Source organism: Quercus robur, chromosome 2, assembly GCF_932294415.1.
Source record: "Quercus robur chromosome 2, dhQueRobu3.1, whole genome shotgun sequence".
In the NCBI taxonomy this organism is placed as follows: Eukaryota; Viridiplantae; Streptophyta; class Magnoliopsida; order Fagales; family Fagaceae; genus Quercus; species Quercus robur.
Genome location: NC_065535.1, coordinates 12,815,932 through 12,831,314, shown reverse-complemented (window position 1 = coordinate 12,831,314; position 15,383 = coordinate 12,815,932). Strand labels below are relative to the sequence as shown.

The following is a 15,383-nucleotide window of genomic DNA, read 5'->3' as shown; positions in this document are numbered from 1 at the left end:
TGAGATTGCCGACACCATGCATTGCCTAGCCATTCCTTGATTCCCTATTATTTCTTTGACTTGACCTCCTGACGGATACTTCACTTTTTGGTGCAAAGTTGATGGCACAACCCCTAGTGCATGAAGCCACGGTCGGGCCACAATAGCTGTGTAGGGGGAGTATGTGTCTACGACAATGAAGTTCACCTCTACCACGTCTGAGTCTGTTTGCACAGACAGCCTAATCATGCCTTTCGGGATGACGATTTTTCCTTCAAAACTGACCAGAGGGGAATCGTATAGCGACAGGTCTTCTGGCTTCAAGTTCAACCCCTTATACAAATCGGGGTACATTACCTTCACGACGCTGCCTTGATCAACTAACACCCTTTTCACGTCATAACCTCCTATTCTAAGCGTGACGACTAGGGCATCGTTGTGGGGTTGAAGGGTTCCTTGCTTGTCTTCCTCCGTGAACCCGATCAATGGCGTGGCACTCACTTTGGCTCTCTTGGATTCCCTTTCGTCTGGCTCAGTCGGGAACCTGCCCACTGACATTACTCTGAAAGGGCTGGAACCGGTCCGCCCAGGTTCGGCAAGAATGACATTGATTTTGCCAATGGGTGGCCTCAATGTGCCTTGTCTGGTTTCGGCATTTGACTGTTCAGGGCGGTGCAATAGATGCCTCAACTTTCCTTCTCGGACAAGCCGATCTAGATGGTTTTTCAGATTCCTGCAATCGTCGGTGGTGTGATCGGGCTCCTGATGGTACGCGCAATACAGATTCTGATTGCGTTTTAAGGGGTCGCATGCCATCCTGTTCGGCCACTGAAAGAAGGGTTCGCACTTCACCTTCTTCAGGATCTTGTGCAATGGTTCTCGGAACACAGCATGGACTGCCTGAGCCCCAGTAGGTTCGGACTGTTCCACGTAATCTCTTCTCGGCCTGTTACTGCTGTTAAAGCGATCCGACCTGAAGTCCCTCCTCTCCTGAGGGACAACCTTCGCTATACCCTTCCCCATCTGCTGGTCCTCCTCGACCCTTTTGTACTTGTCTATTCTGTCCATGAGTTGGCGCACGCTGGCAACTGGCTTCCCAGTGAGGGACTTTCTTAAGCCATGCTCTGTCGGCAGGCCCCTTTTGAACGTACTAATGACGACGTCATCGTAATTTCCTTCTATCTCGTTATACATTTCCCAGTATCTGTCTGAGTAGGCCTTCAGCGTTTCTCCTTCCCGCATGGACAAGGATAAGAGGGAATCGAGGGGCCGAGGGACTCTAGTGCTGGTGATGAAGCGGGAACCAAAAGCCTGCGTCAGCTGTTTAAAGAAATCTATGGAATTCGGCTGGAGGGTATCAAACCATCTCATCGCCCTGGGTCCTAAGCAGGATGGAAACACCTTACACATTAGCGCCTCATCCCTGGAGTGGACGGCCATCCTCTGGTTGAATTGGCTTACATGCTCCACTGGGTCAGTCCGACCATTGTATATGGCAACGTTGGTTGATGGAACCGCCGAGGAAGCACTACCCTCTCTATTCTACGCGTGAATGGCGACTGGGAGATGCGATCCAGGGCCTTGCTCATGGCATCATTGGCCAGGCCTTGGTAAGAAGGGCTTTTGTGGCCGCGTTTGCGAGGCCGCTCTTCCTCATAGGAAAAAGTCTCGCTCGGAGGGGTTCTTGACCTTCGCTTGTATTCGCCATCCTCATCACTGCTAGTGTTTGAGCCAGGTGAAGGACGTTTTCGCTGCACTCGATGCAGCTTCTTCTTCAAATCATCTATCTCTTGCTGTAGAGCCTTTCGCTCGTTCTGCTTATGGGATGCATGATCTTTCCCTTTTGAGCGGCTTCTACTCGTGTGAGAGGTGTTCACACTGCCCTCTCGTTGATTATCTTGGTCTTTCCCTCGTTCGAGATTTAAAAAGTTGTCCTGCCGTTGAGATTCTGCACGTCCGGTTTGGTGCGGACCTGATCCTTCCATCTCTTACTGTTTCACTTGTCGAGACATAAGTTCTCCCCACAGACGGCACCAATTGTAGGGACAGTTTTTGGGGCCCAGGCCCAGCAAGTAAGTGGTTCTGGCCCAAAAGTCCCCAGACAATGAATTTGTAGAGAGTGGGTTACAGAGCTAGGACTAGACAAAGTGAACGTCAGTTAGACGTACGCCATGCAACATGTTGAACGTGAGAATATTCCATTTACGTTAATGGGATATCGGTCCGAGGAGACGTATAAGTGCACCTCTTACTCTGTTTACAGACTACAGAGTTCTTTCACCTTTCTCTCTCTCTTTTTTCTTAATTCTCCGATCCCCTCTTCATGGGGATCTCCTTCTCTTATATAGCCTCCTTAAATTGATAAGGACCTTACACTTGTTAACCATCTGGACCTTCACTTGAGTGCCTGTCCCATCGGACATCTTCCTTATCTTTCTGTGAATTGCACTAGCCAATGTAACACTGTTCGCCTGTCTTCTCCACATTAATGCGGCTGAAAAAGTAGCTTTCTTGCATTTAATGCGGTAGTTGTGGCTTCTCCCTGATGTCTTACATTTTCTTCTTTCCTGCTGTGTGAGACTCACCTTCCTACCCACGTTCACCTGGATGGGTTCTTCATTGTGGAGGGGACGCACATTGGGCCCATATTCGTGTGTCCGAGGAGGCATTCCTCCTCGGACGTCTTTTAGATCAAATCGGGCTCAACAGGGTTGGGCCAGAAGTTACTTGGGCCCCTATTCCCCGTTGGGTCATGGTTAGGCTTCGTGTGGGTCCCCAGGCCCATTTGTTGATTTTGGGAATTTCACCCCTACAGGGGGTTTGTCAAAATTTACTTCCAATGAAAATATATTGAGTAAGGTTGTAATTTTAAGTTACAACCAATTTTGTAGCTAAACTTTGTCCATTTTAGACAATCATTACCTTTGCAATGTTGGACTTCATTTATTAAACAATGGATTTCAGTAATGAATTTTTCGAGAAAACTATTAATTCTAATTTTAATTTTGATAAAGAGATAAAGGAAGATTAAAATCACGGTGACATAATAAAACGAATATAATACTAAACATTCAAAAATAGTATAATATTTTAATAATAATTTTTACTTATTAAACTTTTGGGCCTTAATTAAATTTTTTTACATCATAAATAGATAGACATGGCATTCTGTCCGCTAATAGAAGATATCTTGAAAAAAATCCAAGCGAGAGATCTTACTTTTTTATTTTTTATTTTATTACAATATTACTTTTGTGCAATATTATAAAACAAATAGATATAACATATTATATTTTAGGGTGACTTCTTCTATTGGAGAGCCTTAAGTGCCCTAATGGTTGAGCCACCCCTGGCTTGGTGATTGTAAGTATCCGTTTGGATACAGCGGCTGTGTCCAGCGTCTGCGTTTCACTTTCTTTTTTTTCTTTTTCTTTTTTTTGTGTGGAGAATAGGGCTTCATGCTTTTTTAGTGGGTTTTATGCACTGTTTACGGGACCCACAAATCTCTTTTTTTAACAAAACTTTTATTAAAAATTAGTCTCACGACATTATACACACGTTTTAAAATTATTTTGCTATAGTATTTTTAGCAAAATAAACAGTATTCGAACAGATCTGAGTCACCAATGAAAGTCTGAATCCAGAAGAATTTACTCAACCTGACGATTCCTACTGGGATGTTTAACTTGCTCATGGGGAAATGATCGATGTCAGCAATAACAACTTCTCTAGCAAGCACGCTCCAATATCTCAGGGGACTCAGTTGTAAGTCTCACGCTAATCCAACAATAAAGTCATAAGAAAAATCTCTTCAACCATATCGGAAATCTGAAAAGTTGGAAAACTTTATTACTAGGCATGAATAGATTTCACAGTGAGATTCCTAATGACATCTTCGATTTATCAATGTTGTCAGTACGTGATTAACATAAGTGCAAACAACTTTAATTAGTCGTGAGATTCCAACTTCGATATCTCATTGTACTTCAGTTGTAATTCCACTAGATCTCTCTCAGTCCTCTGATCTGATGCAGCTTCTATACTGCTACGTTAAGGATAAGAGTTCTGCTTGATCCACCACGAAGGAAGTTGTTCACATGATCACAAAGCCTCGTGAACGTCTAGATCTATTAAAAGATCAATGATTTTGAGTAGATCATAGTAATCAAATTGTAATAATAATAGTATGATCAAGATTCAGGTGGCAATAGCCGATGGGTGCAACAAAAGTAACACCTTACTGGCAAGCGAAAATGTTGAATGATGCTCTTATTGGTTGAAACCGGACCGAGGCAAAACCAGATTTGCCTCCGGTTCCGTTCAACCTGGTTTTTGACCCGTCTTGGGGGGTTTTTCCAAACCGAACTGTGGCCAATTTCCGGTTTAACCATTCGGATGGGCCAGTTTGGTCTAGTTTTGAAAACCATGGTTGAAACTGATCAAATTTTCTTTTGGCTTAAATATGCTTTTTTTTTTTTTTTTTTTTTTAAATTTTAATATTAGTTTCATTTCCTCTTCAAAACGTCTTTTAATCATTACTTTTATTGAAACTCATTTTAAGAGTAATAATTATCATACACTACTTATTACACAGTTATAATTACCATATATACATTGTTATATGGATTGAAATTGTGTCTTAAAAACACTATTTTAAAAGAATATGTGTGTAACAATAACAGATGTATAATAAGATTTTCCATTTTAATAATTAGCTTTTTCACAGCCTAACTACCAAACAATTCAGGTATATAATACGGAGAACACATGTGATATCTTATCTGTCTATGCCTATATTAGAATCTCGATCTCAAGAGTATCTAACGACCTCCTCGAATACTAATGTACCTTGGCAAAGACATTGGAAGATCGATCAAAGCTCCTGAAAATGAAATAATAAAAACGCTGCTTTAATTTGGAGGATAAATTCCAACTCCTTACCTACTAGAGAAATCCTCCAAAAAGAATTGGCATTGATGGTCCAAGTTGTGCTCTTTGAGCTTCTATAATTGAGTCTTGTGCCCTTTTGTTCTTTAAAAGTCATGTTGCCAAAGTCATTTGGTTTGATGGCAAGTGGGACATGAGATCCGACCATTGCCCAATAATTTCAAATGAAGACATTATTAATTTGGTGCTACATCCTTTTACACACTTAGATGCTCATCTTCATAGGGAGGAAGCTTCCATGTGCTCTCTACATATGGCCTTCACTTTCACTGCAAAAAACACTGCCTATAGTGGCGTTTTTGGGAGTTTGAGGAACTAGTGTGTGCATAATAGCGAGTAGGTGAATATTATTGCTATCACTAACAACATGGAAAATAGGGTCAACAATATGCCTGGGTTATTGCTAATGAGGAGACTAAGGTATTTAATAGAGTTGAAGAAACAAAGTCATGGCAATCCCCACCTATAGGCATGGTCAAACTCAATGTGGATGTAGTTAGCACAAATGACTTAACTACCCTAGCAGTGGTGGCAAGAGACAGTTCTTGTAAAGTGCTCAAATTTTGGGCTAGCTTGAGATGTGCTCTGCTCTCCTTTGTAGGCCATGGCAACGACCTATCTCTAAGCCCTTACAAGTTGCTACTAGTGAGAGTTGGTTGCAAGTTGTTCTAGAAGGTGAGGATAAAACTTGAGTTGACAATCTTAAAGTTAATGGTGAACTACTTGACTGGTCTGTTGATACTATTATTTGTAATAACCTTGAACTTACTAAATCTTTTTTCAGGGTAGGTTCAGTTGATTTAGAAGAATTTTAAATTCCGCAACCCTCTTGCTGCAAAAGTTGTTGGGCTCAAAAGTCACTTTTATTGTAATAAGCATGAAGCTCCAAAAGTCACCTTGGAAGCTTGTAAGGCTTATTGCATTTTTGTTGACTCTTTTATTCAATTAATGCAGTTCCAAAATACACACACTCATACACGCATATATATAATCTTAACAAAAATCTTTAGGTCATTTGATATGTACAACTCCAATGGGGTGAGTGGAGAAAGTTTTCCAATATTTAAAAAAAAAACTTATAATTATAAGCAATGTCTATAATTATAAAAAAAAAAACCTTATAGTTTAATTAATACTTTACCGTACATGAAGTACTTGAGGGTTTTAGGATGAAGGGGTTCAAGTTACAGAATTAACAGTATATTAACATATATGTTTCTAATTATCTCTAAAAAATACATGCAGAAGTTGATTTTAAATTTATATTTTCTCTCTATTCCAAGAGAGAAAATTCATTGAGTCAAAAGTCAGTGAAAAGAGATGAGTACGAATTTTCACTCTGAACTTATATATTCGCCATTATAACTTTTCAATGAGAATATGAATTTGTTCCCAGAGAACTGATTTGACGTTGCGAAAATGGAATTGATGCTTCAGACTTTGTGGTCAATCTTGAGCTATTCTCAAATTAATATATATATATATATATATATATAGAAGAAGATTGCTGTATTAATAGATTATCCCAGTACTTAAGAATAACACTTTATTGCTGCATTCACTTAATCCTAGCCACTTATTAATATATTATCCTAATACTACTTAGGAATATCACTTTATTGCTGCATTCACTTAATCACCTTCTTTTCTAGAAGAGTTAAAGACGTCCTAGCCACATGGATAAAAAATTTAATCCTATTAAGAGTGCAAGCGAACTAATCCAACAAGTAAATAGTAAACTAATTCAATCTTACTTGGGGTCTGTTTAGGATCTACTTATTTTGTTCAAACTAAAATTTTTTTACTGAAAGTATTGTAAATAAATATAAAGGTTAGTTGAAATAATATAGTGAGACCCATGAATAGTACCAAAAAGTGTAGTGAGACCCATAAATAGTAGTAAAAATAAGCTGAATAGTAAAATAAATTGGCAAAATTAAGTCATGCCAAACGCACACTTGGTGTACGTACAATTAAAAAAAAAAAAAAAATCATAACACTACTTTTATTGTAATCTTAGGTTCGTGTGTAGACACTTTAAGTTAGGGAAATTTAGACTCTTGATTTACTTCACAATAAAAGTTATCAACTTGTTCAATTAACTAGTTATGAATGTTGTTTATAACTCCAATCTACAACTACAAAGGTTTGGTCTTTTTGTAGTTATACTCTGGTTATGTAATATATTATAAACTCGGTTTAAAATACTAAGTATTATTATTTTTGTGTGTGTTCTAATAAATATTATTGTTTACTCAAAAAAAAAAAAAAAAAAAAAACTAGTTATGAATTCAAATTGAATTCTAGGTTAATTCCTATAAAATTAAATATATCAATAAACATAGCAATATAGGGCCTGTTTAGATAAGCTATTTCAAAAGGTGCGTTTTAAAAACTAGCGTTTTTAAAACATGCATTTTAAAAGCCACAGATAAGTGTTTGGTAAAAATGTGAAAAAATGCGTTTTCTATTTTTTAAAGCCATATTAAGCGTTGGGATAAGCTGTTTTAAAAATAGCTGTTTTGAGTGTAAATTCCAAAAAAGGATTTAACTTTTTTTTGAAGGTTATATTGTCATTTTTCCTGTGATCAGTGTTTTTTTATTATTGAAAATATGTAATTAAGCTTAACAATTACATTAATAATAACAACAATAATGATATTTTCGTTGTTGAAATTCATGGAGAGAAGTTTATCAAATTTAAAATATTAAAAATAACTCATCAAGAAAAAGATATTAAAATGATTAGGAAAATAATTATATTAAAATGTTAATTGCCAACAATATCAATACTAGACAATCCATTATAATAATAAAAAAGTTCTTATCTGAAAAAATTAAAAACCAAAACACCAAAACAGAAATAATAAAAATATTGTTTACAACCCACAAATTGATCGAGCTATTTTGTCACGAACAAATTTCATCTCCTCATCTTGTATATTGTCAACGTTTGCCTGTCTGCTACTACCTTCTCCACTACTATTGCTTCTTGGTCTGTCCAAGTCATGTTCATCCCAATTGAATCCCTCATCTTCCCTATCATGTTTTCTAATAAAATTATGCAAAACACAAGTAGCAACTATAATGTTTCTTTGGTGCTTAATGTCATAAGGTGGCATTTGCTTCAAAATTTTCCATTTATTCTTCCACACTCCAAAAGTTCGCTCAATTGCACTTCTAAGTGATGAGTGAACATAATTAAACCTCTCTTCTATGTGATTCCCTCGACCAGCTCGTCGAAAATCTAAAAGATGATACCTCTGTCCCTTATAAGGTGGCAAATATCCTTTCCTTAGGGGGTATCCAGCATCAACTAAATAATATTTTCCTAGTAAAAGAAAAAAAAAATGTAAGATGTACATAAATAATATCCTTCATACATATATAAAAATTTTATATACCTGGTGGTGGTTTTGGAAAATTAACAGATTGTCGATGGATAACATCTAGGAAAATACGTGTATCATGTACTGCACCCTCCCATCCAGCCATAACAAATGTGAAAAGTAAATCAAAATCGCATACTACCATCACATTAAAAGATGTCACGCCCTTTCTATTATAATATGGAGCTTTCTTGTCGTCTCCAACAACTTGGATATGTGTACCGTCAATGGCACCAATGCAGTCCTAAAATAGAATATAAATCTTAGTTACTTAGGAAATAATCCTAACAAATATTAGAAACAAATTACAATGTATGAAATGAATACCTAAAAGTGTGGCATGTACAATGGATTCTTTTGTATATGTCTTGGAACTACACTAAATGTAGGGTCAGAAGGTTTGAAGATATCCATTGACATTATGTTAAGATGTTTCAGAACTCTATGAAAATGTCTGCGTATAGTCTCACCAGAATGTTGAAATCTTTCTTGAACCATCCTATAACAAGCTCTTTGTCCAAGTATCATTAAACATATACCTACTGACTCTTCAAGCCTAATATGCCTTGTGTGCTGAAGTCCATATATATGTTGTAAAACATTACACAATTGAAGGAAAACATGTGGCTTCATTCTAAACATTTCGTTTCATTACCCGTCAAACAATCCATCAACCACATATAGCCAGTTTGTTCAAAATCTCTACAAGGTTGTTTATCAATATATTTCATATAATATGTCACTGCAACATGACATCCAGCAACAGCAAGATCATATAATTCCTCATCATCATATTCATTGTTTTCCACATCATAAGAATGATCTTCATCACTATTATCAATATGATCATTGTAATCCATAGGAATATCACCTAAAATATTATAGCAATAAATTAGATAAATCACAAAAAAGAAAATGAGTAAACATTTAAATGATATAGGAGTGTGCGTGTGTGTGTGTGCACAGGTGGTGTGTATATTGCTGCAGAGGGGTGCGTGTGTGCCTGCATGAGGGTGCATCTGAGTGTGCAGTGATTGGACTGTACTGTGCAAGAAAGTAGGAATTTATTGTATGGGCCTGTGTTTGAGCCTCTCAATCCAAAAACTATGGATCCTACTAAATTTATCAAGTTCCAGAAGATTCAAGAAAATTGGATTTTTTTTATATTAGTCATGTCAGCATAGCTTCATCCAAGGATGTCTAATTTTTCAATGGACCTGCTAGAAGTCCACCAATAAGTACATTCAGATTTCAGAACCAATGAAATGGTGACAATCTAGATAGATATATATATATATATATATATATTTTTTTTTTTTTCCAACCCTTCCAAACTTACCTGGCCGCTTAGTGATTGATCTATCACTGCTCCAAATATCAAGTTTGCACTGGGATCCACTAGGTCATATATAACCTCTGCTGCAGCATTCACCTGCAATTAACAAGCGACCCAAGGTCAAAGGTTTGACATAATATGAGTTAAAAAGCAAGTGTGATGCTAGCTAAAGCATATTGTAACCAGTATGACAAGAAGTATAATATCCTCATTTTATTATCTCCTTCAAGCAGGTGAGACCTGCACAAGTACTACCTCAAACACATGAAAAAATTCAAGAAAGATCAACTAAAAAACCACTATTTGTAACAAGAAGGCAATCTTTATGTTCACTTTGACGAAATGCACAGATTTTTCTAAGCACATTGACACCAAACACAACATTTTGATTGGTTGGAAAGTAGCTTACTTTATGCACTAAAATCAACTCTGAATAGAGTTTTAAAAAAATAATAATAATGAGTGCCGTGGCCCAAAACAAAGCTGGGAGCAAGTTGTTCAGTTATCTTGGAATGCACCCTAATCATGCACTGATATAGAAAGGAAAATAATTCAAGCTAAAGATTGTCCCATGAAAAACCCGAGTTTTCATTATGTTAACACAAAGGTGAGTACTACTAAGCACGAGTCCAAGCATCAATTGGACAACTAATTGAAAAAAGAATATTATGCTGTGCTGGTCACAATCAATCACCCCTGTTAAGAACAACTAATTGAAAAAAGAAAAAGAAAAAGAATTAACTTCTAGCTTTATATTCAAAATTAAAACCAACACCAATTCTAGCAGAAAGTGAAATACATGTAGCACAATAATTCACACTTGCAGAAACAATGGCATCAATTAGTTAGAGACTAGAGGTTCAAGTTTAGTACAATAAATTTAAGAGCTACAACTAAAACAAGATATACCAGTAACAATTGGGTCCAACTTAACCCTTTTTTCATAACCTTCTTCTTTCTTGATTTCCATTAGAAACAACCAACAATATCATTTTTTTAGTACTATTTGCAAAGCTGAAGTTGCTATGTGTTAACAATTATGAGAAAAAAGGTCAATTGGACCACTATAAAGATTTTACCCAAAAAAATGCCATCTAGAATAAAACAATAAATTATTCAACGGATAAAACAATAAATTATTAAAAACATCTCTCTCTTCCATAAAACATTATTCAAAGGATAAAACAATAAAACATTAAACATCTCTCTTCCATAAAACATTATTCATACGATAAAACATAAAACACCCTAAGTGCCAAAGTAGTGCCCTCCTAACAATCTTGCCTCCTCTTGCAGAAACTAAAGTTGTAAATATGGTTCTTCCATCACGACAAATATCTCTCTCTTCTCTTGTTTCTAAAAAATACGTGCTGCCATGAGGTAGAGTTCGAAACCCTTCTCAATGCCATCTAAGGTGCACACGCGTTCCATGACATTACGAATAGTACTACTTGGCTCCATTGAAAAAACTGAGTTCCTTAACTTCACAACATCACATATACGACTAAGCTGTTGTGTCAACTGTAATGTCGTTCCTCCTTTCTTCCCTTTGCTCTGTGTGGATGATAGTAAAACTCGCTTCTTTCCTTTGTTTTGTGTTGGGTTAGGTGGTTGTGTGTGGTCAGGAGTCTCATCTTCATGAACGTCATCATCATCATTTGGAGAAGATGAGTCAACAGAAGTATCACCTAACCCCTCCTTAGGTGTCTCAAGATCATCTGGTAACACACCTGAAGTGGGGGCCCATGCTAAACCTCCTGTGGCCGCAATGTCCTTAAACATAATGTCTAATAAGTCAACATTCTCTAAACCTTTCTCTTGAAATTTTGCAGCTTCAGGAACCTCCTACAATTTTGAATATTTTCATTAATAACTCAAATAGCATGGTTTATCTACTAATACAAAATATGTACAATGGGTTATACAAAACATACCATTAGTTTCCTCTCCCACCACTCATCAGTTGCAGCTATTGTTCATTTGGCTGCATCCCATCCCAATCCAATTTCACTTCCCTTCAACTTATTCCAAAGTACCCAATCTTTCTTCAAACTATCCCATTTATGCTTATACTTCGCCGTAGGATATTCCTTTCCAGTTTTCTTTTCAAAAGTTGCTATAATATTTGCCGAACCCTTTTACTAAAGTGGGTATTAGGTCGATTACCCTTAAATACCTCATCCACACAAGCTTCACAAAAGATAGTCGTTACTTTGGATGACCATTGAACTCTAACATTTGAGCTATTTTGGGATTGTTTGGTGTTGGGATTTGAATTCTCCTTGTTCTTAACCATCTAAACAAGATATAGGTTTATTAATAACAATGTTCAACCAAATATATAAAAATTCCAATGCTCTTACAAACAATACTCTTGTAGGTAAAATAGTTTCACACGTAACAAACTAGCAATACATTTTAGTTAAAAATTAGTAAACGGCAGAACTAGCAATAGAATAAGTCGGTGGTTGGAGCCTTCTATTAAGTAAGAATATATAAATAAATTTTTTGGGTCAGAAATAAGATGATCTGAAGCATCATGACTCATGACTGACCGGTGCTGCATGTGTTTGAGAACCATCTTGTTGTTTCTCATTGTTTTTGTAGATGGGTATGCGTGAACCAATCTTTGTTTTTTATTCTTTTTTTGGCTGAATCATAAAATTGAAAAGAAACAACACAATAAACTAGCTGCCCAAAGCAAAAGGCAAAAACAAAAGACATAAGAACAAACAAAATTACTTAAGGCCTCTTTGAGCGCACTAAGCTAGAAACACAATGAGGAGGATTCCATAGACAAATTAAAAATAAAAATAAAAAACTGAGAATTTACCCCACTTAACAAGTGTGTGAGCAGCCACATTCCCCTGCCTATTCATCATAGAAAGCTAAATTCTAATCTCACCGCATTCTAAGTTCAGTTTAAGTGTAGGTTCAATTTAAAAGGCAGCAAGAACAAATTGGATGAAACAAATGCCTAAATTTTTTAATGAATCATAAATTTAATTGATGATAATAAAAAAAAAAAACACATGCAAAAAGGACAGATTATAATAGACACCACTTCAGAACAACATTATAATAGAAAAGCAAACAACATCAAGCATCTTCAAATGTTTTGAGTAATACACTCTTAACTGCAAAAACACTCTTAACTGCAAAAGTAAAAGCACTGCAAAACACTCTTAAACTGCAAAAGCACATTAGAACAACCTGAAATTTTCCATCAACCCCATCTATCTGAATTTTTTTTTTTAAACTTCACAACTAGTAAATAAACAGCAGCATGAACAAAAACTTGAAATATTCTTCAAACCCATATACTTTTCAACAAGAAAAAACGAATCCCATCCAATCCAAATGGTTTTGATCAACCTCATCTGTCTGAAATTGTTTTAAAAACTTCACAACCAGTATATAAATAGCAGCATGAACAAAAACCTGAAATATTCTTCAAACCCATATACTTTTCAACAAGAAAAAACGAATCCCATCCAATCCAAATGGTTTTAATCAACCTCATCTATCTGAAATTGTTTTAAAAACTTCACAACCAATAAATAAACAGTAGCATGAACAAAAACCTGAAATATTCTTCAAACCCATATACTTTTCAACAAGAAAAAATGAATCCCATCCAATCCAAATGGTTTTGATCAACTTCATCTGTTTGAAATTGTTTTAAAAACTTCACAACCAGTAAAGAAACAACAACAACAACAACAAATCCCTTAGTCATGTAAGTTCTAATATTTTGAGTTTATTCAGTCATCTAAACTAACATGCAAAAGCCCAAATCAATATAATTATTTCAAAGATGAGTAATGGAGAATGTTTACCTGGAAATCGTGATGCAGAACAACGATGGCAATTGGAGAGAGCAACTGAGCAATAACAGAGAAGAAAGAAGTAAATATCGTGAAATTGATGAGGAGAGAACCAAGACTGATGAGATATGAGAATGTTTACCTGGAAATCGTGATGCAGAACAATGACGCCAATTGGAGAGAGCAACTAAGCAATAACAGAGGAGAAAGAAGTGAATAACGTGAAATTGATGTGGTGAGAACCAAGACTGATGAGATATATATATATATATATATATATATATATATGGAGAAGGGATAGGCTGGGATTTCGGTAAAAAATTTCCTGAACCACCCAAAACAATTAGCAGCAATCCAATCGTCCCAACCGCGCGATGCTGAAAAAGCAGTAGAAAATTTCATTTTCAGAATCGCGAAAATCTGCGGAATTGAAAACGCAATCCCGTAGATATCGCCTAGCCAAACGCAATCCCGGAATCGTGATTCGCGAAACTGCCGTTCTGTGCAATGTAAACACCTAAAGAAACGGGTCCATAGCGATGAAGTAGGAAACTCAAGGATAACTATCAGAGAGAAAAACCATTATGAAACCTCAAAAAGAAATTCAATAATAGAATTGAAGTTCTTGCAATTGAAACATACCCATGTTTCTTAGCAAAAAAAAAAACCATATTTTTAATTGCTACCTCCAATAGTGACTTACTCACGTGACCATGTGCAACTCCAGCTCAGTTAGATTCCTTTATTCTAAAGTCTTCACAAACTTCTTGCTTGCGACTTCAAGAACATTTTTAAAGATCCTTCACAACAACTTCAATGTGTAGGCTCCATGGCTTTAAACTTGATCTGCACTATGACAACCGCAACACTGGATGATAGTTCTCTATTTGTTTCTGAACTCAAAGATTGAATAGGTGGAGGCTAGAATTTTCACTTTGAATACCTCATAGTTTTTGCCCCTATAACCATATAAGAAGCCACACATAACGGGCATTTATGTGCCTCTCTAATGAGTATTACCAAAAGTCACTTTTACAACCAACTTAAATAAAATGCATATTAGGAAAGACTAATTTCTTGATTCTCAATCGATCGACTGCTACCAAGCCTGTCTTGATCAATCAAATGGCCTTCTTCGCCACGCAAGGAACGGTCTCCATCGCGTGGAACAGCCGGTTCTTTTCGGCCGAGTCCTTGATATAGGTCTCGAGCAAGAGACTGTACATTTCGGAGTGGATATTCAACGCAAGAGAAGTTACTTTTTTTCTCTTTCTTTTCTCAGCATGCTCTACTACGCACAGTAGTGACTATGAAGTACTGTTGAAGCTCAAGTCCTCTGTGATGGGACCCAAAGGCTCAGGCCTGGAGGACTGGAAACACTCTGTCTCCAACAGCCCATTGTTCCTTCTCCGGAGTCTCCTGTGACCATGATTCACGAGCCATTTCTTTGAACGTGTCAAACATACTTCTCTTCGGTTTCATTCCGCCGGAGATTGGGCTATTGAACAAGTTGGTCAATTTAACACTCGCTGCAGACAATCTTACGGGGATGCTTCCTATGGAGATGGCAAACCTCACGTCACTCAAGGTCCTCAATGTCTCCAATAACGTTTTCTACGGAAACTTTCCTGGAGAAATAACCCTGGGAATGACAGAGCTTGAGATTCTTGACACTTATTACAACAATTTTTCCGGGACCCTTCCTACTGAGCTCGTGAACTTGAAAAGTCTCAAGTATCTTTGTCTTGGCGGGAACTATTTTTCTGGTCCGATTCCAGATAGTTACTCCGAGATTCAGAGCCTTGAGTTCTTGAGCTGAATGGCAACTCACTAACCGGCAAGATCCAGAAAAAAAATTCAACCAGAAGAACCGAAGTATTCATTGAGTAAGCATGGGCGGCGCCA

General features: G+C 36.7%; 1 protein-coding gene across 1 annotated transcript; it reads right to left on the bottom strand.

The window, feature by feature from the left end:
- Positions 1-7,716: 7,716 nt before the first annotated feature.
- LOC126695039 (protein ALP1-like) lies at positions 7,717-14,921 on the bottom strand. The gene is made up of 6 exons (XM_050391649.1): positions 14,859-14,921; positions 13,621-13,665; positions 13,491-13,535; positions 9,655-9,747; positions 8,331-8,559; positions 7,717-8,257 (listed from the first exon to the last, which is right to left on the bottom strand). Exons 1-6 carry the CDS (start codon positions 14,919-14,921, stop codon positions 7,806-7,808), a joined length of 927 nt encoding a protein of 308 aa, XP_050247606.1. The 3' UTR covers positions 7,717-7,805.
- Between the last annotated feature and the right edge of the window lie 462 nt (positions 14,922-15,383).

Excerpts from the sequence above, each read along its gene's own strand:
- LOC126695039 (XM_050391649.1), bottom strand. The coding sequence starts at position 14,921 with ATGGCTCGTGAATCATGGTCACAGGAGACTCCGGAGAAGGAACAATGG. Across the intron at positions 13,536-13,620 it reads TTCTGCATCACGATTTCCAG|TTGCTCTCTCCAATTGCCAT; the intron begins GTAAACATTCTC and ends GTTATTGCTCAG. Across the intron at positions 8,560-9,654 it reads ATCAATCACTAAGCGGCCAG|GACTGCATTGGTGCCATTGA; the intron begins GTAAGTTTGGAA and ends ATTCTATTTTAG.